Source organism: Lepisma saccharinum, chromosome 3, assembly GCF_977018435.1.
Source record: "Lepisma saccharinum chromosome 3, izLepSacc3.1, whole genome shotgun sequence".
In the NCBI taxonomy this organism is placed as follows: domain Eukaryota; kingdom Metazoa; phylum Arthropoda; class Insecta; order Zygentoma; family Lepismatidae; genus Lepisma; species Lepisma saccharinum.
Window position 1 is genome coordinate 75,192,174 of NC_139231.1, and position 27,096 is coordinate 75,219,269.

General features: G+C 38.9%; 1 protein-coding gene across 3 annotated transcripts in view; it reads left to right on the top strand.

Moving 5' to 3' along the window:
• The first annotated feature begins 1,893 nt into the window (after positions 1–1,893).
• Acf (ATP-dependent chromatin assembly factor large subunit) overlaps positions 1,894–27,096 on the top strand; it is a 74,335-nt gene continuing 49,132 nt past the window's right edge. For all 3 annotated transcript variants that reach the window (XM_083118835.1, XM_083118837.1, XM_083118836.1), the window contains exons 1-8: positions 1,894–2,462; positions 10,297–10,435; positions 11,062–11,198; positions 12,446–12,520; positions 13,753–13,975; positions 15,381–15,961; positions 16,858–17,029; positions 19,731–19,908. In XM_083118835.1, the coding sequence (XP_082974961.1) occupies positions 2,350–2,462; positions 10,297–10,435; positions 11,062–11,198; positions 12,446–12,520; positions 13,753–13,975; positions 15,381–15,961; positions 16,858–17,029; positions 19,731–19,908 (1,618 nt within the window). In that variant the 5' untranslated portion in view covers positions 1,894–2,349. The remainder of the gene's footprint in view (positions 2,463–10,296; positions 10,436–11,061; positions 11,199–12,445; positions 12,521–13,752; positions 13,976–15,380; positions 15,962–16,857; positions 17,030–19,730; positions 19,909–27,096) is intronic.

A 27,096-nucleotide genomic window follows, 5' to 3' on the forward strand; every position in this document is an offset into this window, starting at 1 on the left:
CAAAGAAAGAAATTGTTTGAATAGGGTGAAAATAACTTTTACGGGGGCGCCATGGCATTCTCTTTAACATTTATTTCTACTATAGATCGTTTGGCTCCCAGGACCGACTCCCGCCGCCCCATATCTGAGGCTATGAACTTGGACTATAAGAACAGTAACTATTGCGAGCGAAGCGAGCAAGAAAATTTTACGAAATGTATTTTATTTGTATAGAATTTGAAATGGAGGGGGGCAATTGTCCCTCTGTGCCCCTTGAAAGTGCCCTTGGCCGTCTGGAAGAAAAAAGCAAGGAACACGTAAAAACTATTTCCATCATGAGTATCCAATTGTCCTGCTATTCTTAGATTCTCCTAGTCTTGTTTTCTTACTTCAATGTTTGCTTCCCCTAGAATGGACTTCCGTCCAAGGTCGGGGGGAGGGCAATGCCCCCTTGTGCTTGCGGCACTGTTTATGAGTGTCTCTTCATCAATTTCACGTCATCACTCATTGTTGCGATTAGCTAGAAGTGGCAGAAAAGCAACGATAAGTAACAAAAATTAAATATCCACGTCAAACAAAAGTTTTAGCAGTTTCAAGTTGATGGCAACACATCTAAGAAAAACATTCGACACCTTTAGGCACCTTTAATACAAGACTACTCAAAATGTCACAACTGTTCTAGATACTGAAAATTGCGAAATCATTTTCCGAACTGAATCTGGAAGGGAATTCCCCCCTCCCCCCAATCATGATACGACATTATACGGAATTCCATACACCCTAATAAATCGCAAAATCAATAAGTGTCTTTGTTATGTTGCTAGAGTAACACATGATATAATTGTAAAGATTATTGAGAATTTCAGGTAGGAATGTGTTCCGTATTTTTTAACGGGGGGCGGGCAAAGCAGGTTCTCAGGGAGAGCAGTCACCCCCTGCCCCCCTCTAGCTACGGGCCTGCATTGTCTGATGATATGCTACTGGCTGGAAACCCACTCGACCACACCCCACACATTAAAAATGAATAATAATGAACAACGAGTCGTGAAGTTATTTATGGTGCCCGTGGACTCATATAATATAGCGAAATCTGAAATCTAACTTCACGGACAGTAAATAAATAAATAAATGTAGTGCTCACCTTAAAGAATTACTAGTTTTAATTGTGTCATTGTTAACACAATCTGTTTCGTAAATAGTTTGTTTTTAATCGTAAGCCACACTTCAAAATTTCAAGTGCAGGAAGCGCATTGCGGGGCCCCTACACCGACCACCCCGCATCGCGGGGTTTTGCTGCCACGCCATTGGCACTGGTGTACGCATATTTCCAGATTTTCAAACGCGCGGATCTCGTATATTACATCATGAATAAGCTATACGAAGAAACGTTTACAGAATTGATTGTATCGCGAGCGAACTGACAATAATATTAATTCAATAGGGTGCACTCTTGTACGCTCGTTTTACGCCCTGGGCGACCGCCCCATTGCTCCCCACTCCTTTCGGCCAGCTACGTCACTGGGAACGGGGGAGGGGTAGCAGGTGTCTTATGCAGAAAAGAGTGACCCTGAAACTGAAGAATCCGAATTAATAGTTTGTGTAATCATAATGAAATTACCTTGCGCATGTAAACTGCTGCAATGAGGCAGTGCGCTGCAGAAGAATGATTTTAAATTTTTTCTGTAAAGTAACAGATAATGCTTCCAAAGTCGTTACTACTTTTCAGAATGGTGAAGAATTCTTTCCACTTTTGTTTCTAGTGCTTTCTCAGATTTTTATTTTTATAAGCAAGAATACTTGTCCGCTGTTAATTTTCGCGGTTTTTGTAGTATTTTTTCTGCTCTTTTGTTTTCTCGTAGAGCATGCTGGTGCGGGTTAAACCAATCATGTAGCTGGATTGTGGAAGCTCCTCCTTCCAGAGAAAGCATCTAGTAGTGCGTGTTATGTGCTCGCGGAAATTTATTAATATTTCGTAAAATATTTAAAATTATTGCTTCAGATTTTACACAAAAAGCTTCTTAGTATCGAAGTGTTATTTAAGGACTCCCAGTTCGTGTTGTTACACTTACTTTCAAAGATTAACTTTATTGTATGACTCTTAGGTCATAACGTGCTCGGTCGCTTTTCTGCGAGCAATCGTTATGCTGACACTGGCTTTGTCAGGACGTTGGTGCAAACCTGCTTTAACAGTGTAATTGCAAGAAGAAAATTACAGTTTGTTATCAGTGTCTCTCTAGTTTTGATCTTGTGTCTATCTGTGTACATTCATAATTCACATGTTTGTGATAATTTACAGCTGTGTATCGAACTGAAACACGATTGAAAATATCCGGTGACAAGATATCTTGCTAATTCCCTCCAAAATTCAACATGCCACTGCTGCGTAGACAGCCATTTGAACGACGGAAACCTCCGCCCGATCTGAAACCAGATGAAGAAGTATTTTATTGCAAGCTTACGAATGAAATATTCAGGGATTATGAGTAAGTGTCATTGAATTTCTGTATAATGTCCAATAATGCTGTTCTCTTGCTCATCATTGTCCGATGGTATAAGCCTTGCATGGCATTCTGTTAAGAGCAGTCTTTACGTAGGCTTAAGACTAGTGTCAAGATCTGGACCATTACGATCGAGGTCATGACTAACGGGAGAAGTTTGTTAAATTATATTGTTGATACAGAACCGGTGGTGATTACTGTTCTTCAGAGGAGTGCATTTCTTCATTACGAGACATTCTAGGAAGATTTTTGAAATGCAGTTGATAAATTAATTATTAATGCAAATTACCATTTATAACTTTTTCATGTATTTCATTCATAAATTAATGCAAATGAATGTTTCACGTGTAAGTATAAGTTTAAGGAGCAGTGTAGAAAAATGAAAGCTATTCACTTGTGTGGTAATCAGAATCAAGATGCAAATTGTATTTATTAACTTTACATGAGAAGTTGGACATGGCACAGTGAAATTTCCTGGATTCTAAAATGTAATATAAAGTAATATATGCATGTAATAATATTGTACTAGCACATGTAATTTGCATGAAATGACTGATGGCAATTTATGTCATTGTGCAATAATCACCATACTTTTTATCTAGAGTTCCCATATTTCTCCTTTACCAATACTGGACCCGCACTGAAAAGCAGCTTTTATGCACTAACACACAACAGTAATACATATTACACTAGAATAGTACATAATGTAAATTTTCACAGGACATAGAAACAAAGGTACTACTTTACTATACCGGAGACACCTATCAATGATTTATTTTGCAATTTTTTACATTGCTAACGTACTATTCTGCATTGCAGAACATTTCTTGAGGTGAAATAATGGATTTCTAATAAAAATAATGTCTATTTTTTACATACGATAGCCCCACGAACCATCATGGGGACGAGGTATGCCTACTAGGTTAGGTTAGGTTCCATTAGTACACATATTCTACATGTTTCTCAATGCAGAATATGGGTACTACTTTACTATATTGGAGACACCTATCAATGATTTATTTAGCAATTTTTTACATTGCTAACGTACTATTCTGCGTTGCAGAACATTTCTTTAGGTGAAGTAATGGATTTCTAACGAAAATAATGTCTATTTCTTACATACAATAGCCCCACGAACCATCATGGGGACGAGGTATGCCTACTAGGTTAGGTTAGGTTCCATTAGCACTCCTTTCGTTCAATTTAGCATATACGGACAACATCGGAATTACAAATTCCACGGCATCTTCCACACCCGGCAACAACTTCACGACTCATCCTCGACACGTCATGTTGTAGCAGCAGCAATAGCACGTCGGAAATAGATTTTCGTAGAAAACCACATGCAGTCGCATTAAAATGGATCAAAACTACATTCCCGAACCTCAACAACGCTACAGAAAATGATTTGTGTAAGTACTTTCTCCTGTAAATTTGAAGAAATCTGTCTCCGGTATAGTAAAGTGTTACCGAAACAAAAAGTTGAATACAGCACACCCTGTAAAAACAGCAACATAAGTCTTCCATCTGTCCCTATCTTGGTCAGACCAACATCAGTCCACTATTGATCATATTAACCAATTTCTTTCCAGTCCATCTTAATCCTTGTTCAGGCTTCTTGAATGCAGGTTTCCCAACAAGGATCCTGTAATTTTTCTATTCTCTCTCCTAGGAACTACATGGCCTGACAAAGTCTTTCTTGGGTTTGATTGCACAATATAGAGAATGTCTACAATTCCTTTCCTACTTCTTATACTCACTAAATATGCAGTTCTGGTAACGTATCTGGAGTTAAGATTTGGGGGTCACGTGTAAAAATTGTACACTTACGTCTATATATGTTGCACAATTGCGTTCGGCAAAATTTTCGGTAACGGTTCCGATTGTTTTATGATTTCTCCTAGCACAAAGACTAATTATCGTAGAATTTTGGAAATCATTGTCACTCGAAAAAGGTAATTTATGTTGGAAAAAATCAACTTGAAAATTACCTTACATGCACTTCTCATGGACAAGACATTCTCCATCGACAAGCAACGTTATATATCGTAGAAGCATGGGAATGAATGTAGAAGTAAATCAGAACCTTAGTAGAATGCATTTTGGGACTTTATTTTAATGCTAAGGGAACCAAACCTATCCATGAAAGCATATATTGAACAAAACCTTAAGTAATCGCTAAGACTCCCCAGTATGTGTTAACAGACGTACATCGGAATTGAACCATGTAAAAATTGCATTCGTAGCAGGATGAAATTGCAATAAAACAAAAGGAACTTGGGACGACTTGTGATAGGCGTACAAGTGTTCTCTCTCATCGGTCAAGTTATTTCACTGTTAATTCATGTTTGTATGTGAGTGCTAATGGAACCTAACCAAACTTTGTCCCCGTGATGGTTCGCGGGGCTATTGTGAAGTTTTGGGGCTACCGTCAACCATCCACGGGTAGCCCCACAAACCATTGACGTTAGCCCAACGAACCATCACGGGGACGAGGTATGCCTACAAGGTTAGGTTAGGTTCCATTAGCACTCATTTTCACTGAAAAATACCTACGAAAGGGGGAAAACGAGGAAGATTAATTACTCGATATCTCGAAAATTGAAATTATTTTTGTTAAAAAAAGCTAAATCCCTTGTTAAACAACCTTTCGCAATGTAGAATAGGTAACTACGAATGTCAACAATTACAGAATAAATGAGTTACAAACGTTTCCCGCGTTTTAAAATTTTACCTTACGTTCTTCATTACCGTAATCATTCTTCATACATAAACATAACAACCATGTTTGATGGTATGAACAAGTGACGTTCGGCATTTGTTGGGCTGTCTACAGCATTGCCACACTGTTCCTTCGTTACTTGCAGAGCATTAGTTGTTGCTTCGTTACTTGACTATCGTTAGTCGTTGAAGCCTGGCATTGAAGACTTTGATTAGAGGGTCATTCCATGCCAAACCATCCAATGGTGGTTGCATGACCATTTTAGGTAAAAAAAAATCATTTTTTAGTACATAGGTTTGTACATGTTTCTAGATATCAAAACCAATGTCCAAAAAAATTTATTGTCTTTTGTTCTCCTGGTGCAGCCATTTTTCCAACATGGCACATGGCTTTTTTTGCTCATTTAGCAGTATACAGAAACCTTAATATCTCAAAAACCATTAAAGCTAGAGACCTGAATCAAAATTCATTCTGTAGCTAATGAAGTATACTTCCCATGATATTCAGGTATGTTTTGCTTGAAATTGCATCGTAAGTATGAGAATTATGGTGGAAAATGGGGTAACAATAGTTAAAATATTGCATTTTAAGCCAGATTCTTTTAATGAAGGGGTTTAGTCTAAGGCTTGATTTTTTTTTCATGTGTAGACCTATTTGCAGGGTGTCTGTAAATAAAATATCGGTGCTTAGAAATGCACCCCTTTTTCTGTAAATAAAATATAAGTGCTTAGAAATGCACCCCTTTTTTACAGCATGGTCTCAAACATGGTTGTTCATTGAATTTTGACAGTTTTCGGGGTTAAATATCTCAGATGAGCCCTTTAAAAATTCTGAAATTTGGCACATAGGAAGCCCTTCATGAACTGAACTCTCAGTAAGAATCTCAATTTTTAGATTCAACTCGTTTTGGTCAATATGAGGTAACGTGTGTAACCTAATTTCTGACATTGCAAAGTAAGTTTAAACTACATAAAACCCGTATAATGTGATGGGTGCAAAATAGCCTTAGTGCTGATGCACCCAAAATTTTAAATTCAAATTTCAAATTCCTTTTGGTGCATATTCTTGTACAAACATGCCATACGTTCTCTGCTTATTCAGTTCTGGATGTAGATAGTATCTTTCTGACTTTGTAGACAATAGTGTGATTCCATTCTTGGAAATCGACCAATGTGTTCTACGATTGCATCTCCTCTGTCCTTATCCTCTGATTGAAGATTTTCTGGCCTACACCCTCTGTTATCTTTATCAACAATTCCTGTGTGCTTCTTTTTAGCTATGGCTGTTCACACAATTTTTTCTGATATACCAAGAGTGTTAAGGAACAAAGTTTTGCACACAGGGATTGTCTGTCCATTTTTGGGCAACTAGTAGTATGACACAGATCTCCGTGAGTCGTGATCTTTCACAGTTTTTTTTTTTTTGTTGTTTTATTGCAGCTACTGCCACAAAAGAAACTATTATGGTAATAATTTTGGTAGTCAAATGGAGAATATTTAGCAGTAAATATATTTTCAGTAACTACCCCAACCCTGATTGTTACTTGAAATGAGTAAATAAATTTATTTTTCTTTTATGCATTTCTCATTGTGTTGATATTTTATTGGAGTTCATAATGTCTGATAGAGTTGTGAATAAATTTTGGAAGATAGCAAATTTATTTTTCATAATGTTTTATGTGATTTTTCCAGGGTGGTACTCACCGGGAAGTCCTTGAATTCTGGGATTTATGCATGAATTATTGGTTCCGGGAATTATGCATGAATTCTACGTGAATTTTTCTCTGTAGATGTGAAAAATTGCAACTTTTATTAATCCAAATCAGTTTGAACTTATACATATTTGTTAATACCCTCGGACAAGTTTTTCAGTTTATTGTATTTTTCTTTACCGAGGAAGGAAAAGAAAAGAAAGTTGCATGGAAAATAATACAGAATTCTGTCAGTTCATTTGCTTTGTTAGTGTCCTTTGCAGAACAATCTATCTGACAGACTGAAGATTATTGCGAGATATCTTGAAGTTTATAGGTAAATTTCGGTTGGAAATTCTTAAACAATTAACAATTTGTTTTAGATTGAGGTGGTGAGAGCTGGTAATACATAAGGAAATGAAATAGAGAAGACATCTGCTTGTACCCTGGAATTTTTGGAAAGTTCCCCTTGAAAAACAGGAATTATACTTGCATTTTATCAGGGTCCTAGAGTAGCTACAATGTATTCCATTTGAGCAGTTGATTAACAGTTGAGCAAAAAAATTCAATTGTTTGTGTATTTGTGCACTTATATATTGGTGCTAACCTGATACTAATAGACTTATTTTTAATCCCATTTTTTTAAAAAATGGGCCATTTTTGTTTTATTGGACTTGTCATCTTGCAGATATTGTATTATCTTCTCTATGATTATCATGAGTATTGGGATGATAAAAACAAGGCATTCTTTTCAGTAAAGCAGATGTTACAGTTAGAGTAACACAAAAGGAAATCATATTTTATCCTCAGTGCTAAAATTTCAGCATAGTTTGTTTTATGTAAGAAGAAAATTAAATTAATCTGAGTAACAGTTTTGTAATCTAGCTCCAGGAGGCATCCAAGAGTAAAAGTACATTTACTTCATTGGTAAAATTCCTGAGTTGTAGACTGAATGGAGGAATGAGATATGGCAGGTAGAATATAGAAGAAAATGGATTTTTAAAATCGAAATAAACTATTTTAAGCATAAACAATACAAAAACAGTATTTTAGTGTTAATTAATTTTAACGTCAGTGAATTGCCTCAAAAGAATCATGGTATAAATTAAAATTCCAAGACAATTTACTTCAGATAGGTTGTTACAAATGTGTTAGATCACTATATTAATTCAAACTGTGAAGCACAATACTTTTTATGTAGGGGAGTCAGTTTATTACTCTTTCACATCTCTCCAAGATTCCAATGACAAACAAACTCGAACTTCCCTCCTTGAAAAAGTATCATTCAAAGTTTTTTTTTTTTTTAACAGAATCCAAAATTATGTTGGGAATTCAGCAGTAAGGATGAGATTTATATTATTTATATAGTACTGAAATGTTAGCCTGTGCATTAGGCCATGTCCAAAAGGTGCAAGGCTATACTTGAAGTGAACACCTTTCGAGAATTGTCTCACAGTTCAGTCTCTAATGCTTCGATTGGAAGTGGAAATCTTTTGAATTGCACTTCAGTGCCAAATATGATCAGTAGATAGAACTGAGACCAAGTTGTTTCTCCTGCATTATAATCACTTATTTTGCACAGAAATCACATAGCATTTAAAAAGTTCTTGTACTTACATTCCCACACAACAGAAGTATTACTACCCACACATGGCTGACTTCTGAGTTGATTTTCAAAAATAAGCAATAACCCAGAAAGTGTGCATTGGAGCATGCTGTGGGCTCGATTGATCGTTTAATTGGTGCTTTTGAACAGCACTAGGTGATGTCATTTCCGATATGACCATAACTCATTTCTGCTCTTTGCACCTTTCGGGCACAGCCTAAGAATGGTCTTTGGTCCAGGTCTCTACATGTAACAGTAGCTGAGATAATCCAATTTCTGAAATAGCAGAAATCAGCAAGTGTGACAAAAAAATGGCCACCCCTTGTAAACATAAAATAATAGAAATAAAAAAAATGCCTATTTTAAACAACCAACTGGCAACATATCAGGGTAACAACTTGCAATAAATTAGAATTTTGAAAAATGTAGCAATCATTGCTGGATCATTTTACATGGAGTGACTCATTCAGAATCACCATAGCCTAAGTTTCCTTAGACATCTCACATTTTTTTGCAACACCAGAAGACCCCACGTGCTGGTTTATTTTCCTTTGTATTGTACGAATAATCTTTCTGCTTCAACTGTTCATAGAATAAAACATTTTTTTTATTTTTTTATTAGCAACTGGAGTTTTAGTTTCAGGCATTTAATATGCCATGTTATATGGATAATTTATGCAGGTGTTGGTCTAAATACTCCAATACTCTTTCTACACATAATATTTTTAAAAACCCCATTAACAAACAAAGTTTTATTCTAGTTCAAATATTGGTACAAATATAGTTAATTCTTTTATGTTGCTCTTTCTCAAGAGTAAATGTTTTCTTTGAGAGATTGATGGTAGTCAGGTGATATTGAAGATGAATTTTTGTGTCACCAGTTTTATCACATTTCAACACCATGAAGGCACTTTGGGGAATGTGGGTTCCTCAGCCTCTCAAAAACTCTGCCATCGTGAAGGTGATGTGATCAGGATTGCACTGCACCCATCACAGCCACCTTCATTCTGCAGAATTGTACCTGTGGTTAGCGATTTGTTGTGTTTTATTAAAGTATATATCGGACACTGCACTTGATCATAAGAGTTTGCTTGTGTTATATCAGCATAGGTATTGAGAAACGATTTCAGGATTCAAACCTGTGATTATTGATTTGTGACCTGGCATGCTTTATTATGTTCCCATTTTGTTACCCTGGCTCAGTGGTTTGTGTGTTATTCCATAGAAAACCCTCCAAATTTTACTCCTGCACTCAATCCAGAAACTTTGGATGGCCCCTCCAAGTCTGCTACTGTCAGGTTATTGTTAAGATTGTAATTCTTAACCTTCAAGACCTGCAGGACAAGGAAAAGGCCTCATGGCTCAGTGATTAGCCATTCAAGTTACTATAATCAATAATATTTAAGGTATCCCAGAAACAAATTTATGAGAGTTGGGCAAGCAGCAGGCCCACTTAAACAGACATATTGACAGGGGAACACCTGCCTCAGATCCACCCTGGGAATTGAACCCAGATCTTCAGTGACAGTCAGATGTCACACCAACTGGAACAGTGTCACTCTTTCTCAGCCCTAATAGAAACTTAAATATTCCAATCTTTTCATGAAGGCATCAGTACAAAGATTGGAGTGTTTTGTAATATTTTGGTCGAAGATTTTGTTACGATGATTCATTTGTATTTATTGTTAGTGTTAGTTTTCATAAGTTGTAAACAATGACAGCATTATATATAAGCATATATATATATATATATATATATAAATAATTACTTTTCATTGATTATTTGATTTTCATTTTACAGTGAGTTTTATGAACGGATGATTCTCTGCAATTCTTTGGTGTGGTCATGTTCAGTAACTGGGAAGCCGAATCTCACATACACAGAAGCTCTGGCCAGTGAAAGAAATGCACAGAAGATATTGAATGATTTTCCCCCAAAGGTAAATCATTTAGTGCTATTCTTCAATTAAAATTTCTTTGGAAGGTGTTAAATTTTAGTATATTTTTTCCCTTTAATAAATAGCCTCTATAGATGTGTGGGAGGAGAAAATGATTTATTGGATTCTTGTTAAGAATCTTGAGTTTAAGACATTGAAGGGAAAGATTGAGGTGACAACGTCGAAATTGACCCAAGCAAGGATGGTGAAAATGACGTTGATCTCACCTCAGAGAGCACTGATAAAAAGTCTTCTGTTGCTGTACAATAAACGTCCAGGTTTAGAAATGTTACGTGGTTAGTTGCTACAGTTTAATCTTTGTACAACAGTTAACAAGAAGGGAAGCATGTCAGTTTCTTCACACTATATTTTCACCATGTTTACTGTACCACATTAATTTAATCACTTAAGTTTGTGAAAATTACAAAGGGTTTTCCAGTATCTTGAAAATTTTGAAATTTGTTTAATGTGTCAGCCAGTAAGAACATTGCTTCATTTTAGCATTCTAACAGCTGAAATTAGAGTACTATATTTCAGTAGCATTTTATGTTAAAAGAATAAAACAATTAATTTTAACTTCGTGTTGCATGTCATATGAAATATTGAAGCAAGTCTTTTTATTTTTTCAGTTGAAAATCCCAGTCCTTTATCTGGCCCATCTAACACACAGAACATGTCTTCGAGATTTAGCTGATGATGTGTTCTTTTATGTACGAGACAGATACTTTGCTGGTGAAAGGGTTGAAGTGGAGCAGAATGGTGAATGGTAAGTGTGTTCGTTGTCCAGTTGTTGTTTTTTGGGGGGGGGGGGGGATTGATCATATTCCTTGTAGTGTTAGTTACAAGGGAACCCTGATTTTACATCTTCACCATCCTGGTTCTAAGAAGGCAAGGTGTTGAAAAAAAACTTAACTGCATTTTGCATTTGTGAATTCTTTATTCTCTTGAGAAATGTTAATCTATTCCCCACCATATTTATTTCATTGCAGCTTGTAGACCTGTTAGTTTATAAATTGTAGTAATACAGAAGAAGAGTGTAGACATAAAGTGCAAATAAAAAATAGAGGTGTTTATCTTTGGAAGAAGAAATTAATTAGGTTGTAATATTCTAATATTATATACGTGCACTTTTTTTTTAATGCACAAACATGGACAATTGAATAATTTTATTCTAGTTTTTGGACTTTTAACCACTGTTAATTTTTTAAAAGAGATTTACCTACGTTTCGGAGGCTGAATCTGCCTCCGTCTTCAGGGTAGCGTGTAGTCTGTTAGATCATATAAATGGTTGCCTTGGAGGATTATTCTTGGTGGCCTAGGCTACACTGCATCTGTCGGTCAGAAGGACCACTATATACATAAAGTTGCCAGGTAGGATTATCAGTGGCCCAGGCTCCATTTCATCAGATGACCACGTCAAGGCTTCATGTGGCACCGTTAGGTTTCCACCTTGATCCCCGGGGACTGGACCACCCTGGATTGCATGTTGACGTAAAGTGGGATTGGTGTGCAATGTATATGAATAGTCTATAGAGACTATCCGTGAGATCTTGTGTGTGGAGGGATAGTGTCCGAATTGTGTACCCTGGTCCTGTTGTTTTTGATTTTTGTAGTTTGTATTTTTGTACAATTTGTTCACTATTTTTTAGTGCACACCAACCCTTCTTTACGTCAACATGCATTTGGTTTAGTATCTATGTAAGTGTTAGGTGAAAATCTCACTGCCCTAAACCAGACATGTACGCAAAATTGATGTTTGTGAAAGCAGTGTTTGTAGTTCCAGTTTTTAATTACCTACATCATCATCCTTCGCCATTTCCTGCCTCTGGCAATGAAGTTCAAATCAAAATGTAAGCTATTTAAGATTTTAATAAATTCATGTGGTAAAATATCTGTCAACAACTTGTAAAAATGCACTTGTGTACCTTTGGCGTAAGGACGATGATAGTTTTGGAACGGCTCACGGGTGGTTAACAGTTCTAAATTATTTCTCACATGTTTGCTTGTTTTCAGGTCGGAATGTCGTGTTCTGCAAATAGTACCCCCAACGGACAAGTACTGTTTGGAAGAATTAACTTCTGGCAAAAGGTGGGTGGATACTTCAGTTGAGTAACTGTCCCAGCATGATATCACACATTGCCTTTCATTCTTAATTTCTCAGCATTTAACATGTAAACTATGAGCTCTGTTGTATAATATTATCAACACTCTCTTGTTGACTGTGATGAACCTGATCTAATGTATGTGAAATTATTTTGATTTCTTAGAAGATACTGTAACAGTATATAATAGATACTGCATCCACTGTATGTTTAAGAAATCATGCAACACTAATTTTGAGTGGGCATAACATGAAAACTGCATCTTTTGACCAAATTCTCTACTGCTACTTTTGCCAACCAATATTATATACCACCAAAATATGATTTTTTTAAAACTTAATCCACATAATCCCTATTGCCATATCTATTATGTGCTGTACATGACTTCATATTGGTTGCAAATCACAAAATAGGATGGTCCCAGTCACGAAACTTTAAATTATGACCTGACAATAATTATTTTTTTCTTTTTCTCCCCTGACTGATTGATTGATTTAGTTTGTTTTACTTCACGTTTTGTGCCTCTTGGGTAATTTGCAAAGGTGGGGATGAGAGATGAAATTGATGAATGGACATTCACAAACAGCCAAGCCCGGGTGGGATTTGAACCCAGAACCCTTGGTGTTGCAGCGCGATGTACTAATCACTCGGCCACAGGCTCATGCTTGTTCTCCCCTGAAATTGTGGTTGTGGAAAAGAAGAAAACTGCTTGTGCCATTGAACTGAGTCAAAAGTATTTTAAAAGTATCTCCATAGATAATGCAGAAAGTCCAGTGTGTGTGAATATCTCATAGTTTTCATGTCATAAGTACACAGTAAGTGGTTTTCCAGCTTTTGTATCTAGGCATTTAACATACATTAAACTGTTACTGGATAACTTTAAATTCATATATAAGTTTTGATAACTTTAAATCCATATATAAGTTGGTTCATAATACATAAACGAGTTAACTAACTTTTCCCCAAAACTTACGTGTAGGGGTTCTATTAATTTTGGTGGCCTCTGCCACTGAGGCCACCAAAATTAATAGAACCTCTACAAGTAAGTTTTGCAGAAAAAAAAGTTAGTAACTCGCTTACGCCTAATTATTATAAATTGGTTCATTAAAAAAATGTTTCTTGTAATTTGCTTAGCATGTTCAGAATTGAGTGTGCTTGATGCAGAAAAAGTAGTTTTGAAAAATGAAATTACCTAATAAACATTTTATTAACTTTTAGTAAGGATATTAATAGCCCAGGTGAAAGAGACTACTGGCCTTCTGCAGCACTCTACAGGTATGAAGTGGAAGAGTTTAATCAAGATGATGATGACGTAAGTGAAGTTCGCTTGGTTCATGCTCTGAATGTCCGAAGAGTAAAAGGGACTTATTCTCGTGAAAAGAACAGGCTCTTCTTAAAGCAGTATACCAGAAGTAGTGAAGATGGAGTGTGGAGAGTAAAGGTAAGTTCATTTTTTGTATTGTGTGAATGTTAGCTGCATGATGTTGGAAGTGTAATTTACTAAATTTACTACATTGGCAGTGTCTGAAATGCATATTCTAAATTTGCTCCCTTAACCATTCTATTTAATTTAGTAAAGAACAGTATACAATCTTAACTAGGTAGTTCATACACAGCCACAATTTAAAAGGAACTCTGTAAATATTTAGTGTAAAATGTTAATATGTTTTGCAAAAAGAGAGGGAATCTTAAAAGAAAAACTGCACATGTAGAAATATACCTAAGTAGGATAAATGAATTGCAAGAGTTATCCGGAAGATAAGTTCCAACTGGCTATTAAGAAGACAAACCATTTTTGTTGCCTGTTGATGTTCTTTTCAACAAAATTACTGTCATTATGGATGCATTTGTTATAGTGGACCACCAGTCTTCGTATCCCTTCATTGTAGTATGATTCTGTTTGCCATGTGATAATGTCTTCTTTGACCTCATTGTTATGGAGGCACACTTAATCACCAACTGCAAGTCAGAAGAAAATGTGCAGTGTTTTGGCATAGAAAATGCAGTGAAAGTGACAATACTGAATCGTTCGTTCTCTGTAATCTTCTCTCCAACTGCATGCACCACAAATGGTTGGCTGCTCTGCAGAATCTGCAGATATCAGATGCATTTCTGCATGTTTTTATTGACGAGTCACATCCTTCTCCACACACGTTACCAAGTGGACGACAATAAATTTCAGCAGGTTCCATGTTCCTTGTATTTAAGAAAAGTATTAGACTCAATTTCACATGCATTGAGCTTCTCAGTATTTATATACATACATGAGTAAACGTTGTTCAAATGTCTGCATAATATACATATATACATTGCATAAAAATCAACAAAACTCTGCACACATGCACTGCATTGCTGCAGTGAGAATATTTGCAAATTGAATTTATTTTATGGATATCCCTTGCATACCTTCATGTGTATAAAGCAATAGCACAATGGCAGAATTTTAAACTAAATTACAAACGGTTTGCTCAACTACTGTTCCAAAATTAGTGTTGTGTCCCATTTCCATGAAGATTGTTGCCAGACGATGTTAACCTTTTTTAAACATTTTACCCGTTAGCCATTTAGTTAAGTCTGTTTTAATGTTTTAAACTGCTGAGAATATCTGAAGAAGTCCCCTAAAATGGGACTGATATTCTGTAATTTTGGAACAAAAACCACTTGCACCTTTATCTAGTATCAATTACAAGCTCTTTATAGAAAATAAAACAAAAGTAAAAAACAGATTGATAAAATTATTGGTGAATGCTTATATCGGCTGATGTTGATATAAGATATATAGTAGATAATATCCTGAAAATTTGCCGCACTTGTACTTTCATTCTCCATCTTAATTTTTTTTTTAGAGTGAAGTTGTGAAAAGCCACAAGTTGAATAATTTCCAGTTCATCCGCATATTTAGAGGACCTTTACCATCTTTCCCATACTCAAACAAGAACAAGGTTCTTCAGAAACAAAACTCCTTTTCTGATGATAAGAATAAACTTAGAGATATTAGAAAATCACCGATCAAAAGCGAGAAGTCCCACAAGTCCCTGGATAAAAAAGACAAACTGTCGAAGCATAGGAGACAATCACAGTCACCTACAAAGACAGGGAAAGGTCCAGGAAGACCACCTAAAACAGATAAACATTCTCCGCTTAAATCTGACAAGCATCCTCGATCTCCTGGGAGACCACCCAAGTCACTCAACAAGGATTCTCCACGTAAAGGAAAGGATGATAAGTTGGTTAATAAGAGCCCTCAAAAGAAACTGATCCAGAAGAAGCTTACGGATTTGGGCAAGGTAACAACAAAGAAAGGCAGGCCCAGAAAGGTAGACCAACTGAAGGAGAGCTTGAAAAATAGAAATGGCATCAAGGAGAAGAAGGACAAGAAGGTTACCAGTACCTTGTCGGGAGAGGAAATTGAAAAGGAAATGAAGAGGTATGTTTTATTTATTGATTTTTATTACACGTGGTCTGTAAAAAATTCTGTACTTGTAAATATGTCTTGTAAATATGTGCCCCCTCCACCTTAGAAGCCGTTTGGCCTTGTTCCCCTTCAAAGAACTTCACCTCACTATATATACACACTGCCTCCAGCATTGCTTCCTTTAACGGTATCAGTGGTAATCTGTAACAGTTTTTGCATCAGAATCTGTTTTGGTTTAAAGTGAAATCAGCCTAGTCTTATATGAAATCATGAGAAATTGTGTTACAAGTTAGCAAGAACTCCATGTGTCATGGGTAGGACCACACACTTATGGTGAATCAAGGTTTCAGTACAAGAACTTGAAAAACTTCAGGATCAAGAGCATTCAATGAAATGACACGTTAGTGTTAAAATGGTGAATGTAATCATAATTTGATTAAAAAACTATACTTATTGTTAGTGTACAAAATTATCATTTCTCGGAGATAGTACTTTCACACTTTCAAGCTATCATACTATCTAACTAACAAAAATATTAACTTGCAGTCGACAAAATCTTGAATTAATCCAAATTTGTAATCACATTAATAATTCCTGTAAATTTTATCATGTAACTGACATTAAATACGGAGAAACTAGTACTCACTTTTATCCGCGAAGCTGTGCAGCAAGTTTCAACGAGGATGGTGGCAGTGGCCACTGAAATTAATCGAAAAAGAAGAAAAAACAGCTTCGCGGATAAAAGTGAGTACTAGTTTCTCCGTATTTACATACTACCGGGTCTCCCTTTTCCCAATTATGAATAACTGACATTATTTGTGTTTTTTTTTTAATTTGAAATATAAGCGTAATAAGAAATACCCAGAGTTAAGAACTTTCGCAGTGATTAGTTTATTTCTATCTTTTAGAATAATGGAACAGAAAAATAAAATGCAGGAAGAGAAGAAGCAAAAGGCACTTGAAGAGAAGCAGAAGAGGATGGAAGAGAGGGAAAAGAAAAAGGAAGAAAAGAGGCGCCAAGCACTGCTCTGGAAAGAATGGAGCAAGCCTCGTGATGATTTGGAATGTGATGATCTGAAGGTAAGGCATCCATATTGTACAATTTCATAATTGGACTCTCCTTTCTTGACACCCACACACTTGTGCAGAAGTAGGCCTTCCTATTTCTTCCTTCTCTAAATCCGAGAACACAAGGACGTTTGTCATTATCATTTCAAAATCAGTTTTTTACTGATTGTTTTGAATGTGTGGGTACCTAACAATCTATCACATTTCACTGCAGGGTGGTAATTATCTTTTTATAATGGGAAAGGTGTAATAGTTCTCGTTTATGTAATTTAAAATAAATGTTTCCTTATATACAATGTGTGTTCAAAAAAGACCGGATTGATTGCACTACGTGCAAACTACTTGACGGAATCAAATTAACACAGTTGCACCATCTTTGTGAAGTACATTGCAACAAGGCCCGGAGCTCAGTGCGAGCAACACGTGTCAGAGTCTGCAGCGGTCATTGGGACATTTTGTGGCTGTGTGAAAAATGAAAGATGTGCAGGAGCAATGTGTGTGCGTTAAATTTTGTTTCAAGCTCGGTAAAAGTGCCAGAGACGTTCACAATGCTTCGGGAAGCCTTCGGTGATAAAGCAATGAGCCGATCACAGTGTTGTGACTGGTACACTCGGTTCAAAACTTGGAGAACTTCGACGGACGAAGATCCTCAAAGTGGGCGACCATCCACGTCAACAGACGATGTTCACATCAACCTTTTTTTCGATTGGCAAGGAATAGTTCATTACTATACCCCGCGACAGGTTAAGTTTGCAGCAGGTTTTGTGTATTAAACCGCGTGAGAACAGCGCTCAGCATCTCCCGTGCGAGTCTTGCCTCGACCGCCGAGGTGTTCACAGACATTGATAAAATCGGCAGTATTCTGCGTGCACGTTTGGGTCTACATGGGCAAAAAGTTGCGGGACTTAGAGGCACATATTTTTGGTAAATAAAAAATCAAAATTTCGGTACAAAAACAGTCAATTTCGGGTTCAAAAGTGGTAAAGAAAATGAAATTTTGCTGTTATAGCGGTGAAAAAGCGCCACATAAAATTACATTTTGGTTTTAAAAAATGTGAATATAATCCCAAATTTGATTTAAAAACTTCACTATTACACAAAATAAACATATCCCTTCTAATAGCACATTAAATCATTAGCAGAACAGGAAGTTTATTCCTGTATAAAAGAGTCCATTTTAGCTTCTAAAATATTTACAGCAGAATTATTCAATTTTCCGTGAATTGCATAACACACAGGATACTTCAGACCCCAGAAAGTGTTGCGTCGGTATATAAACGATAAATTTCGTGTTTAAGAGTCTATTTCGCATTTTGCAGTTCATTTCGCATCATTTCGTGACAAAACAGGGTAGGAAAATGCACCTCACACCATTCAGAAACATGAAAAATTAACATTAGAATGTGTTATTTCACATTTCGTGTTTTCGTCAAAAACTAAATATGCATGCCTCTATTCATTATGAATACGTCCCACGAGGACAAACGATCAAGAAGGAATTTTATGTAGAAGTTATGAAGAGGTTAAGATGTGCAGTGATGGGGAAAAGGCCTGAGCTTTGGTGGAACCTAAACTGGACGCTACACCACGACAATGTGCGGGTTCACACCGCTCTACTTGTGACTGAATTTTTGGCCAAAAACAGGACGACTGTGATTCCTCAGCCTCCATTTGGCTCCGGCAGACTTTTTCCTCTTTCCACAATTCAATTCGACATTCAAAGGTCGTCGGTTTGACACAATTGATGATATCCAACAAAAATGTAAGAGGGACCTGAAGAGCATTCCGGAGGAAACGTTCCAGGAGGCATTTCAAAGCTGGAAGAAATGTTGGGAGCGGTGTGTGGCCAGCCAAGGACACTACTTTGAAGGGGACCAACATGAATAAGATGTACATGTTCAGGTAAAGTTGCTATTCCAACAAGCCGGTCTTTTTTTTAACACACCTTGTATTTAACAGTAGAATAATGTGAATGACATATTTCCAATATATCTTAGCTGATACCAACCATCTGGAGTCCATCTATCTCACAGAGTCCACAAAAATGTTGCACAATACTTTTGCACAGTTGAAATGTCCTGGAAATTATGGAAAATTCATAACTTTCATTATTTTTTTTACAACACATTGTAGGAAAGAATTTTGCATTTTCTGACTAAATGATTATTTCATGTGCAGTTATGAATGTGTTAATGCACAATTGGTAGATTGCTATGGTATAGTTCGAATTGAAAGTGTGTGTATCAAAATTTATTAATAATGTGAACTATGAATTGTTAGGTTTTCAAGTATCGATAGTAGTTTGTGTGCTGTAAAAGTTTTGTGAATCTCTCAGGATTACTTGCAATTTGGGGAAAATTCTAAGACAATATTACCCTGATGTTATTTTCCAAATTTTTGTTTCCAATATATCACATTTAACCCTTCCTATTCCAGCACAGCAAATAGTTAAATTATCTCCTACATTTTATGTTCCTTAGTCACAAACTCTAAAATAAAAATTAAAAAAGAAAGTTCCCCTGTATTTGAAATGGGGTCTCCTGGCATATCCTATAGAAGAAGATTTTTTGTATCTTATATATCTATAGAGGGGTGAGAACACTTTGATACCCTACATTTTGTGTTGTGCTGTAATATTTGTGATAATTTGATAGTATCTATAATATATTGTGAATATGAAATATTTGAAGCATCTATTTTGACTATATTTCAGGATCTCCCAGATCCTGCAACTATCCAGTGTCGAATCCCTAATCATATTTTTGGAGATTTTGTGATGGTATTAGAGTTTCTTCATGTATTCCGTGATGTGCTTGGGGCCAAAGATTTCTTCCCTGGTGGAGTCAATTTTGATATACTTGAAAGGGCGCTAGTGGATAAGGAAGTGGCAGGTGAGGAGCATTTTTTTCTCTCAATTTTCAACCAATTACAGTGGAACCTCAATTTTATTTTTTTCAGGGGACCAAGATTAAAATACAGTAAAATGTAACATCAAGGAAAATTTTGTAACATTTTGCCATGTTGGGACCATCAAGATTGAATTATAATTTGGGAAAATGGAATCTCCGGGATGTAAAATCTGGATTAAACTATATCAACAGGGATATTAAATTGGATTGTAAACGTATGTATATTTGTCTTTTATACGTATGAGTCCAAGACCGTCGAATCGGTTGGTTGCACCTTCACCCTAGAGTCCCAAAGTTCCAGTTACTCACTACAGCCTGCTTGTTCCATCTATACGGCAGAATTGTACGCCATTCTAAAGACACTGGACTTTGCAGACGTTAATGGTCTGAAGAAAGTCCTTGTGTGCGTTGATTCAACCAGCATGTTGCAGACTCTGGATTCGCTGTATTCCCGGCATCCGGTAGTGCAACACATTTTTAGGCAGCTTGTGTCTTCATCGGCCAGTGCCGATGTACCCTTCTGTTGGGTACTTAGCCACGTGGGCATCCAGGGGAACGTAGCAGCTAAAGTGTGCTGATGCAGATGGCGACGTTCTCATCCACCTTTTGCCAGCTAGCGACCTGCAGAATTTGCTTCGTTGTTCCCTTCTTGAAACTTGGCAGGCCGAGTGCAATACGGAAGTGGGGAACAAGCTTCGCGCCATTAAACCCACCATAGGTGCATGGCGTTCCTCATCCCATTCCTCTCACCTAGAAGAAGTTCTAACAAGAATGCGTATTGGACACAGCCGTCTTCCCCATGTCACTTGTTGCAAGGGCAGGATCCTCTGATGTGTCGGGTTTGTAATATTCTGTTTAGTAGTTCTCATTGAATGTACCGATTTTGCTTACCTCCAGCAGACTTTTAACATTTCCGGCTGTTTGTCATCCCTGTTGGGTGATGACAGCAGTATTTTAGCAAATGTTTTTTGCGAAGAGCTGGACTCTTCCACCGTCTGTAAGGAGGCTTTTAGTTTGTTTTTTCTGACTTTTTAATGTGTTGTGTTTGTCTCTTGCAGGTCTTTTTACAACCTTGCACTTTTAATTTTTCCCAAGGGGCTATTTACACCCCTTTTTAAGTTGTCAGTCAGAATTTTAGATAAGGGGATATTTACCCGTATACATAGAAGGGTGCAAACACACCCAAAATTTTTAAATCAATCAATCAATGTATGTATATTTGTGTGTGTGAGTAACTACTTCAAATCACACTACCTGTTAATGTTGCCTGTCATTGATGTAAATTTACTTTGATCTATAGTAGTCATGAGCATTTTTGTCTTTTTTTGTAGAACAAAGTTCATATTAATGTGTGCATAACACGGACTTTCTTCAAAGATATGGAAGAGGTCATGAGAATAACAAACTGGATTTTATTTATGTTAATGAAATAATGTACAGACACAAAAATACTTCATCGGGGAAAGCATCCTTTAAAATGTGACAACTTGAATGATCGAGCATCATTATTGGTATGGGTGGGAATCTGTATCAGTATTGGTATTGATTCAGCCCCATTGACACAGTTGATATATTGTCTTTTTTACATACCTTACGAGAAGATCCTCAAACGAGAGGACGGGGTAAGGGGAAGGACCGGTCCATTTGCAGATTTTAGGGGTAGCAGAAAACTTTCCACTTCGGTCTAGTGTCCTTTGGAAGTGTGTAGGAGTTGATTTGCGTCAATCACACAGAGCGTGTGTCTGCGGCAACAGGTTACTGTTTTTCTTTTAGTCCAGAATACTTTTGTATTGCTTATCCTGTACATTATTTAGCCTATATTTCAAAAAGAATATACGGCAACGACTTTAGAGTTACCAGGTGACAAACTTTAAAAAAAGTGGACATTTTTAGATTACAAAACTTTAACAACTTTCGACGAAGATGCAGCACTTCGAACACACTTTTTGTGCTTGCTGAGCTTATAGATCTCAAACCCCTCTGTAAAATAATTTTACACCGTTTCTGTGTAACTAATAATAGGCCTCATTGTAGGTAAATGTCGGAATATTCTAATATTTATTCACTATGCTTGTAATATTATACGGTTGTGAAACTTTGCCTCATACTTTTAAAGAATAACATAAATTGACATTCTGGCCCAGAGTTGTTTTTCCATGCCTAAAGTCAGGAAGTCGTTTTTGTAAGTTGTCGCTAAAAAGCACATTTCAGTTTTGACGTGGTTCAGATTGCTAATAGACAGAACTTAACTTCTGCACTACCATGTAACGACTAAGAGTATGATAGTTAAAAATTACTGTTTATTTCTGGATTCTGATGTCATGAAACTCAAATCAAAATATCACACATTTTTACCTATTGTTAGAAATTTGCTGCTCACCACGAGCCACGGTAGATGTTGCAAATACTTTTAAATCAAAACCTCACACGGCGAGCGGCGACAACAGAAGAGACGCAAAAATCCAAGCCCGGACGATTTTTAGGATGCTCCTGGTGAAAGAGGACATGTGATAACCCTAAACTACTTCGTCGCTGCACCGGTTACAACAAGTCCACATGTGTTCCTCTCAGGGTGCACTCCCCCAACCTTTATAGTGGAGTCGCCTGTTGCTATGTCACTTCACTTACGTCGGGGATCATCTTCTGAGCGGTCAGCTGTATGTAGGTACCAAAATATTGCTGTTATGGAATCTATAAAGCACACCCTAACATTCATATAATTGACGTTCCTTTTTGGCTGACAGGCCAAATAATGTCAAATATCAAGCAACAAAATGCAATTCAAGGTTGTTTTTCAGGAAATGTATAAGTTGTAAAAATGTCATCATAATTTTTACTATGTTCGTAAAAGCAGCAATTTTCTTCGAACTGTGCAAATAAGGATATATATATATATATATATATATATATATATATATATATATATATATAAAAATCAAATAAGGTAAAAGGAAACACTCACCGGACAGTAGAAAAATTCAAAATTTTCGCTAATTTATAGCATCATCGGTGTGAGAAGAAACAGAAGACGGAACCGGAAGTTGGGGTCCTGCAGAGTTGCCAGGTCCCCATTGAAGAAGAAGCGGTGCGTAGAACGAAAAAAACACTGTTTCGTCACCAGGCTCGTCGTAAACTGTGAGTGGGGAGGATGAGTTGGGAAGGAGGGCGGGAGGGTGGGCGAGGGTGGGCATTACTGGGTGGCCTTGTTCAGGCCAGGTGGAGTGGTTGCACTCATGGCCGATATATAGGCCCTCTCCCATCTTTTGCGAACAGAGGTGTTGGCTGGTTGGGGTAGGAGGTGGATGATCGCTACCCGGAAGCAGTCGTTGAAACTGATGTTGTGGTGGTTGGTGTGGACGGCGACAGTGAAGTCCAGGTTGTGGGTGGAGGAGCGGTGGTTATTGATGCGGAGGTTGAGGGCCGTTGATGTTTCCCCCAGGTAAAAATCACCACAGATGTTGCAGGTGAGGATGTAGATAAGGTTTGAGGCATGGCAGGTCCCTTTGGGATGGAGGGTAAATTTGCCAGTGGCCGTGTGCACCTGGAGGGTGTGAGAAGTGATGAGGATGGGACAGGTCTTGCACCTGGGTCGGTTGCATTTATGGGCAGGGGGGTGTTGGATGTGTGGTGAAGGAGTGTTGTGGACCAGGATGTTTTGGAGGTTAGGGGGGCGTTTGAAAACCACCCTGGGTTTGTCGGGAAATATGTTTTTGGTTTCGGGATCACTGTGGAGGATTGGGAGAAGAGAGTGCAGTGTGTGCCTGATTTTGTTGAGGTGGGGATGATATTGGGTGATGAGTGCAGGTGGGTTGGTGGCAGCAGGTTTCTTGGTGGTAGTGGTATGTGAGGCAGCTCGTGATATTTGCTTGGTGACCAGGATGGAGGGATATCCACGGTTAACCAGGGCCTGGTGTAGGCGGAGGTTATAATTCTGGCGGGAGGTGGGTGAAGAGTTCAGGCGCTGTCCCCTGAGGGCCAGAGAGAATGGAATTGCTTTTTTGGTGTGGAACGGGTGGGAGCTGGAGAAGTGTAGGTATTGCATGTGGTTGGTGGGTTTTATGTGGATGGAGGTAGTCAGGTGTCCTCCCTCGATGTGCACGTCCACATCCAGGAAGGTGATCTGGTTGGGGGAGTGTGTCCAGGTGAATTTTAGGGAACGGAAGTGGTTAAGTTGGTCCAGGAAGGCTGACAAGGATGGTTCTCCATGTGTCCAGAGCATGAAGATGTCGTCGATGAAGCGGAGCCAGAGGAGGGGTTGGAGGGTTGGGTAGCCAAAAACTCTTGCTCAAGTTGGCCCATGAAGAGGTTTGCATAGGATGGGGCCATTCTGGTACCCATGGCTGTACCTCGGATCTGTAGGAAATTTTGGTTTTCAAAGGTGAAGTTGTTACAAGTGAGGACAAGGTGGGCTAGGTGGGTCAGGAAGTTGGTGCTGGGGTTGTGAGGTTTGGGTCTGCTATTGAGATAGAATTCTATGGAGCGGAGGCCATGGGAGTGAGGTATGTTGGTGTAGAGGGAAGTGACATCAATGGTGGCAAGGATGGTATTTGGGGGCAATGGTGGGAGGGTGCTGATTTTCTGGAGGAAGTGGTTGGTGTCACGGAGGTAGGAGGGCAGAGCTTTCACAAGAGGCTGGAGATGGGAGTCAACAAAGGCTGAGATTCGTTCTGTAGGTGAGTTATAGCTGGACACAATGGGTCTGCCAGGGTTGCCAGGTTTGTGGATTTTGGGCAATAGATAGAAGGTGGGGGTGCGGGGATTGTCGGGTATTAACATGGCGGTGGTACGAGCTGTTAGGCCTTCAGGTGGGCCACGGGTGTGGATGAAGTCCCGGATTTTGGTGAGGTGTTCGGCGGATAGGTCAGCTGTGGTGGGTTTGTAGGTGGAGGGGTCAGCCAGCTGGCGGTTGGCTTCCGCCAGGTAGTCTTGAGAGTTCAAGACCACCGTGGTGGACCCCTTGTCAGCTGGGAGGATTTTGATGTTGTGGTTGTTGCAGAGGTCTCTGAGAGCTTTCTGTTGGGGGGGATTGAGGTTAGGTTGGTTGTGAAAGTTACCCACAAACCCACCACAGCTGACCTATCCGCCGAACACCTCACCAAAATCCGGGACTTCATCCACACCCGTGGCCCACCTGAAGGCCTAACAGCTCGTACCACCGCCATGTTAATACCCGACAATCCCCGCACCCCCACCTTCTATCTATTGCCCAAAATCCACAAACCTGGCAACCCTGGCAGACCCATTGTGTCCAGCTATAACTCACCTACAGAACGAATCTCAGCCTTTGTTGACTCCCATCTCCAGCCTCTTGTGAAAGCTCTGCCCTCCTACCTCCGTGACACCAACCACTTCCTCCAGAAAATCAGCACCCTCCCACCATTGCCCCAAATACCATCCTTGCCACCATTGATGTCACTTCCCTCTACACCAACATACCTCACTCCCATGGCCTCCGCTCCATAGAATTCTATCTCAATAGCAGACCCAAACCTCACAACCCCAGCACCAACTTCCTGACCCACCTAGCCCACCTTGTCCTCACTTGTAACAACTTCACCTTTGAAAACCAAAATTTCCTACAGATCCGAGGTACAGCCATGGGTACCAGAATGGCCCCATCCTATGCAAACCTCTTCATGGGCCAACTTGAGCAAGAGTTTTTGGCTACCCAACCCCTCCAACCCCTCCTCTGGCTCCGCTTCATCGACGACATCTTCATGCTCTGGACACATGGAGAACCATCCTTGTCAGCCTTCCTGGACCAACTTAACCACTTCCGTTCCCTAAAATTCACCTGGACACACTCCCCAACCAGATCACCTTCCTGGATGTGGACGTGCACATCGAGGGAGGACACCTGACTACCTCCATCCACATAAAACCCACCAACCACATGCAATACCTACACTTCTCCAGCTCCCACCCGTTCCACACCAAAAAAGCAATTCCATTCTCTCTGGCCCTCAGGGGACAGCGCCTGAACTCTTCACCCACCTCCCGCCAGAATTATAACCTCCGCCTACACCAGGCCCTGGTTAACCGTGGATATCCCTCCATCCTGGTCACCAAGCAAATATCACGAGCTGCCTCACATACCACTACCACCAAGAAACCTGCTGCCACCAACCCACCTGCACTCATCACCCAATATCATCCCACCTCAACAAAATCAGGCACACACTGCACTCTCTTCTCCCAATCCTCCACAGTGATCCCGAAACCACAAAACATATTTCCCGACAAACCCAGGGTGGTTTTCAAACGCCCCCCTAACCTCCAAAACATCCTGGTCCACAACACTCCTTCACCACACATCCAACACCCCCCTGCCCATAAATGCAACCGACCCAGGTGCAAGACCTGTCCCATCCTCATCACTTCTCACACCCTCCAGGTGCACACGGCCACTGGCAAATTTACCCTCCATCCCAAAGGGACCTGCCATGCCTCAAACCTTATCTACATCCTCACCTGCAACATCTGTGGTGATTTTTACCTGGGGGAAACATCAACGGCCCTCAACCTCCGCATCAATAACCACCGCTCCTCCACCCACAACCTGGACTTCACTGTCGCCGTCCACACCAACCACCACAACATCAGTTTCAACGACTGCTTCCGGGTAGCGATCATCCACCTCCTACCCCAACCAGCCAACACCTCTGTTCGCAAAAGATGGGAGAGGGCCTATATATCGGCCATGAGTGCAACCACTCCACCTGGCCTGAACAAGGCCACCCAGTAATGCCCACCCTCACCCACCCTCCCGCCCTCCTTCCCAACTCATCCTCCCCACTCACAGTTTACGACGAGCCTGGTGACGAAACAGTGTTTTTTTCGTTCTACGCACCGCTTCTTCTTCAATGGGGACCTGGCAACTCTGCAGGACCCCAACTTCCGGTTCCGTCTTCTGTTTCTTCTCACACCGATGATGCTATAAATTAGCGAAAATTTTGAATTTTTCTACTGTCCGGTGAGTGTTTCCTTTTACCTTATTTGATTTTTACTTAGCCCTTTTGGCCCTCCTTGCTTTTATCCATTATATATATATATATGCTAAGTAAAAATCAAATAAGGTAAAAGGAAACACTCACCGGACAGTAGGAAAATTCAAAATTTTCGCTAATTTATAGCATCATCGGTGTGAGAAGAAACAGAAGACGGAACTGG